The sequence below is a fragment of the Drosophila kikkawai genome, chromosome 3R (genome assembly GCF_030179895.1).
Source record: "Drosophila kikkawai strain 14028-0561.14 chromosome 3R, DkikHiC1v2, whole genome shotgun sequence".
Classification (NCBI taxonomy): Eukaryota; Metazoa; Arthropoda; class Insecta; order Diptera; family Drosophilidae; genus Drosophila; species Drosophila kikkawai.
The window spans coordinates 33,888,437-33,900,205 of NC_091731.1; the positions used below are offsets into that span (position 1 = coordinate 33,888,437).

The 11,769-nt window shown below is 43.1% G+C and overlaps 2 protein-coding genes across 3 annotated transcripts; one reads left to right on the forward strand and one right to left on the reverse strand.

The window, feature by feature from the left end:
• Positions 1-601: 601 nt before the first annotated feature.
• LOC108085917 (uncharacterized) lies at positions 602-8,441 on the forward strand. Its single transcript, XM_017182691.3, has 7 exons — positions 602-1,177; positions 4,958-5,036; positions 5,192-5,527; positions 5,612-6,385; positions 6,659-6,788; positions 7,926-8,250; positions 8,311-8,441. The coding sequence occupies exons 2-7, from the start codon at positions 5,014-5,016 to the stop codon at positions 8,439-8,441; spliced, it is 1,719 nt and encodes a 572-aa protein (XP_017038180.1). The 5' UTR covers positions 602-1,177; positions 4,958-5,013.
• Positions 8,442-8,492: 51 nt separating this feature from the next.
• On the reverse strand, positions 8,493-9,493 carry LOC108085918 (B-cell linker protein). 2 transcript variants are annotated; one of them, XM_070287329.1, is made up of 2 exons: positions 9,061-9,493; positions 8,493-8,906 (listed from the first exon to the last, which is right to left on the reverse strand). In XM_070287329.1, exons 1-2 carry the CDS (start codon positions 9,278-9,280, stop codon positions 8,533-8,535), a joined length of 594 nt encoding a protein of 197 aa, XP_070143430.1. In that variant the 5' UTR covers positions 9,281-9,493; the 3' UTR covers positions 8,493-8,532. The 2 variants fall into 2 exon arrangements, with proteins under 2 accessions (XP_070143430.1, XP_017038182.1); XM_017182693.3 differs by having other exon boundaries at positions 8,493-8,909; positions 9,061-9,485.
• Positions 9,494-11,769: the final 2,276 nt, after the last annotated feature.

Here is an 11,769-nt window from a genome sequence, read left to right on the forward strand (position 1 = left end):
GTAAATGGCAGCAAAGCAGCTGCATCTTGGCTTGCACTTTCCGCTGCCAGTGCCTTAACTTGGCCAAAAACAAACAAACATCGGCTATTAGTTGGCTCAATTCAAATCGGCCGCCGGGCGGTGGAAACAGCTGCTGCTGTCTTTGTTACACTGTGATAAATAATGGGTAAGTATATAATATGAACTTTGGTTGTTGGAAGTAAAGCTGTAACAAGCCTTAAAGACACTCCTAATTTTTAAAGTAATTTTTTCAATCTTTTCCGCAGAATTCTTAACAGATTTTGTATATTAATATTTTTTTAAATAAAGTAATTTGTTTACCTTTTTTCTTGCAGTGTCCATCTCAACTTTTCCAGCCCGCTTTAGTGGCAGTCTTAATCTCGGTGGGGTTTAGTGGAGCTCCCAGCTCCATGGCTCTCTGTTGCCGCCTTGATCTTTGCTCTGTGGACTTCGAGTCGCGCGAAGAGTGTGCGCGCCTGCGCAGCACTCTAGCTCTCTCTTTCAACGCCAGTAAGCCGCTCTCTTTCGCTCCCGCTTGAATTCAAACAGAGCTGCAGCTGCCGCTTTGGTCATGACATTCGTTCAGTCGGTTTTGGACTTTTACTGCGATCGGTAGTGCTCCTCCGGATGGTTTTTCTTTTGATTTTCCTCAAATATTTTTTCGCGCGTGCTTGAACGGTAAACCACGAAATAGTGAGAAGAATTTAAAGAGTGAAGGGGACAGAGACCGAAAGAGACAGACTCTGAGGAATTTCCCGTGGCATTTGCACTCCACAAATGTTGGATGAGTTAATGAAGTGCAAAAATGTTTGTAGACGAGCTTGTCAAATGGAAATTGCCAGCCTGAACACGTAAAAAAAAAAACACGAAGGCACCGTCAACGCTTTGATTTGCGGTTGCATTCTGCAAGATACAAGCTCAAGCTCAAGCTAAAAGATACAAGATACAAGATACAAGTACAAGTACAATCTTAAGAAACCCCAAAGACGGTATTTGACCCTGTCGCTTTCGGCAGCCAAGTGAAAATTGCACAGCAGCAGTTGGGGAAAACGGGCAACCAAGACTTTTCCGGTGTCAAGTGAGAAGAAGACCTGGTGATTCCTCTCCTGCGGATCAGATCTCGGATCTTGGATTAGTGGCACACTTACCCACAACCAGCACTGCTGGTAAAAACCATGTAAGTGGCACGAAAACAACGTCTTGTGTGGGTGCCAACCAAGTGTAGCACCAATAGAGTTGAACGCTCCAAAGATGAAAACATTACCAGAAAACTTCACATGTTTAGTGGGAAGCCAAGCGCATAATAAGTAACTTTCCTCCAGCCGTTGAGCTTCTTCATAAGATACTTATGGTGTGATTAAAAATATGTTATTATGGAGATTGCTCGAGTTAATGGAGACTATCTTTGTAGGGGGCTTGAAACAATCACACCTTTTTCTTGTTAAAAAGAAGTAAATATACAATTAATATACATTTTAAAACAATTTATTAAAACATTTGCAGTCCTGAACATTTAATAAGTTACTAAAATTTAAGATACTCTTGTTATCAAGTGAAGTTACTATAAGATTCATCTATAAAAGTTAAACCAAATGTCGAACAATGAACTCTAAAGTTATACAAATATTATGCCACACCCCGGGAAAAGCTATAAAGAAAGACATCTTAATAACCACTGGCCAATGCTCACTATGTCATCCAAATGGCGTCGTTAATTAATTTTCTTTTCTAACCATCTAATTAGTGCCTATATCCGAAATTTCTTGCCATAAACCTGCGTTGACTGCTCCCCAAACAAGCCAAGATTCCGCGCATAATTAGATACTTTCCTCAAATCGGATGCTTAGTCTCTCATTATGGCTGCTTAGTCAAGGGTCGGGCTGTGCTAATTTATGCAGATTGTTCCAAGATCTTTCCCAGAAACGGAGCTAGTGACTCCAGCAGGCGACGCGTCGCCAATTAGCTGCCAAGCAGCTTGCAACCTGGCCATAAAACAACCAGACTCTACTCGCGGCAGTTCCTTTTCTAATTGAATGAATGAAATTAACCTAGTTTCGGGCTCAAGTTGTTCCCATCATAATTGAGGTGCTACTCCGAAAAAAAAGCCGAAAAAAGTTAATATGAATTAGATTGTGGCCTGGCGAGCTGTCAAACTTTGATGGGCGGCCAAGACTTTGGCCCAGAGCCCTGGGACCTAAGTAGGTCTCCAGTCAACTTCGAGGGCACCGCCTGCGGGGTCTTAGCCGCGAACTATTTGTGCTTTATGATGGAATCAATCAATGGGACTAGAATGGATATGGTAATTTCCACGAAGATCTCCGCACCTGGGAACTGAAAGAGGGCCGTTCTTCCCTTTGTGGATGGACGATGGTCAGGTAACTGTTAGGGAACGTTCCGCAAACAAGTTTCTTTGCAGAACTTGTGCGTTGTTCGCCTAACGACAATAAATTCGCGCCGCTTTGTCTCGCCTGGATTTTGAGGTCAACTTGATTGGGTCGCTTCGCTCTCTTTGATTAACGGCTTCCTTTTTGCCCATCTAGTGTTGTTATTCTTTTGGCAGTCTGCCCGCTAATTGCCACAGGTACGCAGGTGTCCGGGAGAGATAGTAATGAAACCCCAGCAGGCCCCAGATGCGAGTATCCAAGTTAGTTGATCGCAATCAAATCTTAATGGCAGCCGCACGCCATCTATGGGCTCTGTAAGTCCGACATCATCCCGAGCTCGTTATGAAAACCATTATGACAGAGCCAGAAATCAGGGAACAAGGTACGGGAAATGCGAACTAAAAAGGGGTCTAGACTAGGGAATACTTGGTACTAAAACACATTTTATATGGCAAAGAATAAAAGTATTTTAAGCTAAAATAAAGTAGATCCCTTAAAACTTGCTAAATGTTATATAAATTCTATAAAATCCTCTTTTTCTAGTCACGGTTTTGTTAAGACTTTAAAGTAATACAGGATTACCTTTCAAAATTTCTCCCCAATATACCCTTAAGAGGTATCAAATTGAGGCAAAATCAAGGCCCCTCTCTCGATTGCAAGCAGAGCACGGGGTCGCGGCAATTAGAAGTTTGTTGGCCTGCGAAAATCTACGGACTATCGCAGAGCCCAGCAACTTCATAACGAATTGCTGTAATAACAATAGTGGCGGGGCAGCGGCAGCCTGATGTTTGTCTTCTGGCCAGCACAACAAATCATTTCACATCGCCGCATTTCTATTTTCGCTGGGTTCATTAAACCAACTGAGACCAAAGATACAGATACAGATACATCTAGGGATGGCGATGAAGATACTTCATACACAGATAGAGATACACTCGGGTGTTCTGGCGTTCTGCGGCGACAAGTTTGGCTTCCGTTCTCAGCGCCCGCTCGTTTGTCACCGGCTTACATAACACACACACCGCACTGGTTTCCCTCTTAGCCCTTTTTTATTTCGGTTTTTGTTGTGGTGCGATGTGAGTTTCTGATGTGAGCCAACGAAGCGCATCCCGAGTGTCATGGCCACGTTTCTATGGCTTTCCCAGCCACCACCAGCAGATGGCATCTTTCAATTTGTCGCCCGTGTGCTCATAATTGTCGGGTAATATCACCATTTCCCTTTTGTGTCCGTCATGTCTGGAGATTCTCTTGGATTCTCGGTTACTTGCCACATGAGCTCAGCGGAATGCTGCGCATCTTTGTTTATCTCTCGGATTTCGCACGTTGCATGCGCTGGGAAAGATTGCGATTTGCGGCGATCACCGGCTGAGCTGATCCTTTCTGCTGTTTTGGCAACACGTACGCAGATTTGATCTCTTTCCCACAGTGCCACGCCCAGTGGTACAGTGGAGCATTCATTTCCAGCGGACACACCTTCCGCTGCCTGTGGCTAACGGTAACGGCACTTACAAGTATTGCCAAAGCGCACTTAGGCACTTGGTTACCTTCAATTAAGGCGTCTACCTGTCCGTTAAGCCGGTCCGCAATGCACGGCGTCTGACCTTTGCCGCGTTGGGTCACTGTCACCTCCGGCTCCGAGTCTGGGGCCTTTTAGCTGGAAGTACAACTTGGAGAGAGGGGCAGACACTCGGACAAGCTTTATTAATTGAAGTTTTTAATGAAAAACTATTACAGAGGCAGAGAAAGAAATTGTTGTGTTTAATCATAATATATATTTAAAGTTTATAAATAGAAATATACATTAATATTTATAATTGTTATGGATCTTAAAGAAAAAAGTTCCAAAAAAACAAGCTAAGAAGATATTTGAAATAATTTAAAAATATTTAAAACTAATGAAAAGGGTTCTTTAAAAAATATCATATAAAATTAATTATTAATTTTATAACTTTAAGAGTTTAAATTATCAATATTGTATAGGTATTTTCTCTCTCTGCAGACATATGAGTAGTTCTATATACCTAATCGCCGCTGTGGTCGGCTGCTTTTCTGCGCTTTTCGGCTGGTTGGTAAATATTTTATGTGCTCCTCCGCTCGATTCTCGGGAAGACAAACACGGTCCGCTCTTTTCGGTTCGGGTTGGTTGCTCTAGTGTCCATTTCCCGGATTCCGAGGGGAGGCAATAACCCTGCAGGTGTCCAGACATCCAACTTAAAATTTCTTTTAAACTTTGTTTATTTATTTGTTTCCCCCAAACATTAATGGAAAAGCATTATGTTTAAAAGGCATTTTCTTAGGGCCCCAAGAAATAGCTGAAATACGTGGCGGGGCCTCTAAGGAAAGCTGCCTTTTTAAAAACATTTTCCTAGTTGTCATTTCTGAGTTGGAAGCTCCCACCAACCTGTGGCATTGTATCTATACACATAGATATCTCGGGCTATGCGTGGCGCCTTAACTTATGATGGTGTTGTTGCTGCGGTGAAAGTGCAATTGTTTTGTGCGCGAATTCTTGCCAAAGAGATTTCCTATTTGTTATTAATCGTGGCATTGTGTCTGGCTGTTTTTTTTTTCAGACCCCAAACTCCCCCACTGACTGGTGACTGGAGCCCACATAGAGCCCCGCATAGCCATGGAGCCCACGCCCAATATGCTGTAAGCAGTCCCACTGAACCCGCATCTGCATCTCTCAGTCTCCGCATCCGCATCTGCATCTCTCAGTCTTCGCATCCGCATTTGCATCTGCATCTGTACAAAGCCATTCCATTAACCCACAACCGAGTAAACTGTGTAACCCGAGTAACCTGCAGGAAGCAGATCTTGCTGAAGAACCACCAGGACGCCATCCTCCTTTCGCAGGGCATCCAGCCATCGCCGCCCTTGTCTATTTGCAGTGCTTCCATGGCGGACAGCAGGGAACGGATTAGGGGACCTTCGCGGGATGGCCGGGAGTTCCTCACTAGTCCCAGGCAGGTCCTACGCCGCCTGATGCTCCTCTCGGAGGGCAGGCAGTACAGAGAGGCTGCCGGAGTGGTGGGGCGATTGGGTCCCTCGGTTCTAAGATCTGTTATAGCCGAGCTGCCTTTGGATCTCCTGCTGGAGCATCTGCCTCACAGTGCCTATTTGCTGGAGTCGTTTTTTACCAGGTAAGATAACAGGGAATATTTTCTACTCTGGGAATGCTCTTTTTCCCCTTTTTCTTATCCTTGAATCTTATTCTCTCCCTCCAGATTAACCACCCTGAACACCACTCCCAAGCCGGAGGTGCCCAGCGAAACCGTGGCCTGGCAGCTGGTGCGCCTGTTTGCCAATCCCCACGAATCTGGGCTGCGTCAGCGCTGCACTCGACTGCTCCAGGCTCTGGCCCAGTATGAGCCCGCTCTCCGGCAAACTGTAAGAGATCGCCGGCGAAGCTTTGACAATGCAGTGCAGGGTCTCGGAGTCCATGGACTCACCACCGATGCCTCTGGCCAGCTCATATCCCTGCATGTGGCTCTAAAAACGGAGTTGCAGCGCCATGTCGACACCTACAAGATGGCCATTCACAAGTTGGAGGAGCTGAGCATGGTGACTGTGAACCAGGATCCTGCCCACTCCTCCCACCAGCGTCTATTGGCCATTAATTACGGGGACATCCAACAGCGACTGATTGACAACAAGACCCTGCTCACGATGCTGGATAAGCCGGCGCTGAAGCAGCTCCACACGCTGGTGGAGAACTTGAGCACGCGAGTGGAGAATGACAAGGAGGTGTTGTCCTGCGTGGGTCAAGTGCGTCGCTTGGATTCACAGGCTCTGGTAGAGAAGCGTCCTGCGGCCGGCCTACTGATGAACTTCTCCCGCGGCTGCGAGGTGGTGCTCCATATGATGGGTCCCGAGGGTGGCCCACCAGGCTCACTGTCTGGTTCAATATCCATGGGCAAGGCCACGCCACCGGGAGGAGCCAGTGGAAGCAGCTGCAGCGATGGCTATCACTCTGATGATTCGGGCAGTGATGATGGGAGGTGAGCAATTGATTTATGTTTCAAGATTTATATTTCATGTTTAACAAGACTGTTTACAAACCCAATTATCATTCCCAAAACCTGGTTCTAACACTTGACCTGCTTTGAACAAGGTGGAACACCCACATCATAGTCTCAGCCAAAAAAAAATAACTCGAGACCGCAGCCAACTCTCACTTGCTGGCATCCCACGTTCCAATCTGTTCCTCATCTTTGGCTTCTCATCTCTCACTTTTCAATTCTCATATATGTTTCTCTCACTTTTCTCCACAGCGAAATGGTGTCGCTCTATCGGAGTCTCTACGTCGAGAACCGAGCGGACGCACTGGAGGCGTTGGACAGTCTGCCGCAGATAAAACATGCGCACAGCCTCAAGGGGAAGATACTCTTCTCGATGATTGTGGTGAGTCCGAGTTACTTGAGGTTCAAGATGAGATCTACGGCCCGAGGCCTACATAATGAACCGAAAAACATTTCGAGATTAACTCGATCGGGAGAAATTAGTGCCAATTGCATGTCAGACAATCTTTTCTCTTGTCTTGCGAAGATTAATAAATTTCTAATTGGGTGTGTCTCAAAAACATTTTTTATGTCAATTATAGGGTTTTTATGAGTTTGATTTTTATTTGTGTTGTGAGTTTATTGAATGAAGTTGGGGATAGGCCTTTAAAAAATATTTTAAGATCAAATCAAAACTAGAGAAAATATTGTAAATTTCTTGACAAGAGAAGAGGTGTCTTTGTAATATTCATTTTGGAAAAATGGGTTTCATTTATTAGGCTATTAGTGCCAATTTCCTGTCAAGTTTGTCAGGTGTTTTCAATGGCTATTTAAGTTAAAGAAGCTTTGGTCATAAAGAAGTTTAAATCTTATGGTTTTTAAATGGGACAATCGCGTGTTATAACCATTTAGCAATTCTATAGCTGTCACTATTTCAATGCAAAAATTTCTCTACACGACCCTTTATGCAAATGAGTTCAAAGAATGCCTATTCTTGAGACTACTGACAATAAATCATGTAAAAAGAATTTGTATTTTTACTGTTAAAGTTAGATCAAGGCAGCCCACAAAAGATTACTTTCAATTTTCAAGTGCTTGGCCATCAATTACCAAGACCAAAGCCGTGGGCCATGAAGCTTCAGATCCTGTCAGACCGCAAATTGCCGTTGCAAAATATCAATTTTGGCCAGATCGCAATCGCGCTTAGAGGATGATTAGGCGTTGTGGAAGCGAAAAGCGAGGGAAAGTGGAGCGCCGCAGGGTGCCAGAAATTACGTAGGCACTTGAGATTATAGCTGATCGAACCACTTTCGATCGGAGAGATGAATGACACTTTCCCAGAAAAGAAAAGTAAAGAAAACTTGGGCAAAGATGACTAAAATATCTCAATTTTGACAGTAAAGAGATATAAATGCAATGATGTACAAATATTTAATTATAAAACATTACTTGGGAATTAGAGAAACACATTTTATATATTCTTTAAGATCACTTTAATTCAATTATTTCCTGGAAATCATTGTACATTTTCCCCACTTAGCTCTCCTTCCGCCTGTGCCACGGTATGCGGGAGCGCAAGGTGCTAGAGGTGCGACGCGTCTTGAACTGCTCTTTGGAGGGCAGTAGTGAGACCACCTTGGCCCTGGACAGATCCGTGCGCCAGCATCTCCATGAGACCGCCGATAGCTTTCCTCTGGGCGAGATCGAGCGATCGGTGTTCAACCAGGTGCTATCCACGCTGCACGAGTACCCCTGCCTGGAGTCCTGTCCCCCGCTGACGCACTACGTCAGTGCCTGTGTGCGTCTGGCGTGGCGGATGATCAACCAGAAGTCGCCCTACTACCTGGACATGGACTTTAACCTCGGTGGGTGTTTGATGGTATTTTAAACCTAAGCTTATGGCTAAATATCAAACTTAATCCTAGGTTTTCTACGTCCCGAGAAACACGAGCGGCATCCCCAAGCGGACCGGCGTTCGGATCTGATCAAGGCCTTCCTTTGGCCCGCTTTGATGCAGAACAATCAATGTGCCTTCAAGGCGGTGGTGGCCACCTGAGGATCCAGATTAACTCTATTTGTACATACTCCCGCGTCTCTTACCCAATAAAGATTTAACCCCTAAACTCCTGAAGTTTTTGTGACCCAAACTAAGCGTAACTAATGGGACTTAGACGGATGCACTGGCTCACGCTCTTGTTGGTGCACAGCAGCGGGTGTTCCGAGTAAAATTCCACTATTTCGGAGGGGGAACCGAAGTACCGCTCTCCGGACTTTCGCTGGCCAATGGCATAGCGCTGTCTCCTGTCCAGCTGTCGGACAAACAGGTGGTAGTACTGGTCCGAGGCCCAAATGCTGACTATGTAACGGATGCACTGATCGGCTGCCTTGAAGGGACGAACCAGGCAGGAGCCATCCTCCCTGCCTTGGAGCATTCGTTCCGCAGTGGCTCGATCCACGGTGAAGTAGTACTGCTCCGTTTCCACATGCCGCTCCTCGATCTCCGTGTAGGTGGCATCATCATCTTCTAAAAGGATAAGAAATCATTAAAATATCTTAAAGGTACAAGTAATAACCGTTTAAGAAACGTTTTTCCTTTGTCAACTCTCAGCTGTTGCCTGAATGTTTATTGTTTTGAAAGTGATCGGCGAGAGAGATCTCGATCGGCTAGAACTCACCCACAATGACGTAATCTTGCTGGCGCTGATCGTCATCAGTGCTGGAAACCCGTTCCACAGCGGCAACGTCACCTTCGCCTTCGCCGGCCTGTCGCTGATAACCGGCACAACAGCCGCACATGACCATCGATCTCAGCCGCAACTCCATCAGACTGTCCAGCATCCGGAGCAGCAGATTATGCAGAACCGTCCAATAGACACGTGCACACCAACAGCACATGATGTCGAGGTATCTATCAGCTTATCTCCGAGGCCCTGGATTACTTAGATCGGTGGAGCCGCCGCTCCCCGGCGCACATCTTTCGCAGGCGCGCCTAGTTCAAGACTGAATACCAGAACCCACAGCCCAGAACTCGGAACTCAGCGCTCAGAACCCGAAACTGATCAGAAGCCGAGGCAAACTGGCGCTGCGTCTTAATTAAAATGTGCTTAGTGTGCGCTTGTGGGGCTCAAAATGTCCATATGTAAATGCCATCCAGATATGATATGGATATGGATATGGCTGGCAAAAAAAAATATACAAAGTTAAAAACTGCACTTTCAATAGGGGATATTGTTGGGGACCCGCGAAGTAACCGAATACTCAAAGTGCATGGCTGGGGAGTGCAGCCAAGTGCATACCGTTTCCGACTCGCAACTTTGGTTCCCATACACGACAAGAAAACTTGCCTATATACTTTTTATATAAATACAAAATAAATTTCTATAAAAAAAAATTAAAATTCAAAAAAAAATTTAATAAAAATATCACAGATAAGTTTATTTCAAATCGAAAGACTAGTAATTCCTTTGAATTCTTTTGTGCAAAAATATTTAATTACTTCAAAATTGTAAGGCTTTTTTCCAGTGTATAAATTGTGACAATTAATAAACGTTTTGCACCCGTGCTCGAGTCTCCCCTTCCTTCAGTATTTATTGCTGCTTATCTCCGTTTCTCTACTCTGTAGAATTCATTGAATGTGCCTGCAATTTTCGGAGGGGAGAGGAGCTTATATCACATTACTGTTGCTGCTACATAACCGAGACGATTTGGAGCCGAGTGGTTAACATATGGTTTTTTGGGGTGAAGCCTGCCTTATAGTTTGTTTACATAGGCAGAAATAAGGAAATTACTTTATATAAATTCTAGGTTGAACTAAAATGTGCAACATTTTAAATTAATAATCAACCTGCGAAAGTACCAAACTAAGAGATGCATCTTTAAAATAAATATCAAGGGTATTACCTTTTCAGGGTACTATAATTTCAATTAGAAGCTAGTAAAGCAATGAAGAAGTCATTTCCGACCCTATAAATCATATATATTCTTGTCCATATTTTTTTTTTTTTTTTCAAAATTTGATAAGGGGTACCATCATTAAAATTCTCAAAAATTGGCTAAAAATTGAATTTTAAAAAAACCTAAATTTAGTATGCAGATTTATAAACCTTATAAAAACTAACTTAAAAAAGCAATCTGAATTGAATTTAAAGCATTTTTGACTAAGTTATAGATTTTTTAAGTTTTGAAGTTTCCAAAAATTAGAATTTTCCTATAACATACATTAACGGATCGTTCCTAAGACACTTATATTTTATAAAGCTAGATAAAGATACTTTTTAAGCCAATGAAATTCAACAAAGATACAAAAGCTATCTGACGGATAGCTAGCCTGGACACCAACCACTATTTTTCAGATATTTTTCACCACACAAACATGTGGTGAAAGCTGCACTGAGCAATATTTTTATTTGATTCCTCCGTCTCTTTCCTTCCGTTGCCCATTTCCCTCGCACAGACTTTTTGAAATTCTAAAAATTCAAAAGCAATTAAATTTGATGCCGTAAATTGTGCGATTTGACGTCTTTTGAAGCGATTGCAGGCAAATCTCCTTATGGATCGCAGCAGGGACGTGCCAATGGACACCGAATGGCCAGCACGTGGGGCATATGCTTAAGTCAGTGGGTGCGTTTAAATCTGACAAATCCGGCCAGTGACTAGTGGAAGCGATTACAGTAAGCATTGGTTATGAGGGAAATATTTACAGAAGCAGCAAGTGATTTCAGTTAGTTCTGAATTCAAAAGAATAAATAAGGGTAAAGTTGAGTTTTAAAATCTATCTTGTAATGAGTTTTATTTATTCTTTTATGTACTTTAATTTTAAAATATATTTTTAAAAGGAATCAGGTGCAGCAGCGTTATTAGACTTGGCAATGTTTTATTTTAATTTATTTATTTTTATTTTAATTATTTACAATTTATTTTAATTACAAATAGCTTAAAATACAAGATTTTTTAAGTTTAACTAGAAGTTAATTATTCATAAAAATACAGAATTTATTTTACTTGGAAATCCCAATTTAAAATAAACAATTATTTATAATATAGACAACTTTTCATCAGATTTATGGGACGTTAACAAATCACCTAAAAAAAATCTCATAATTACATCTTTACTTCTGAATTATGGGACGACTACAAATAACAAGTAGCTTTAAAAAATTCTAAAAAAGTAACCACCAAAGTGATATTTGCATACGAGAAACGACTGTCCACTTGGGCGATATCTACGGTATCTTAGATTTTTCGATTTTATAACGTATACGCCGCATGGGCTGCAGCAAGCATGGCAGATACTGCTCTTCCCTGGGTTTGTTTGCACATTAAAAGCAGTGACTATTTGCTTAGCAGTAGACAAACATCTCTGCACGCTGGTCACGTGCGCCAAA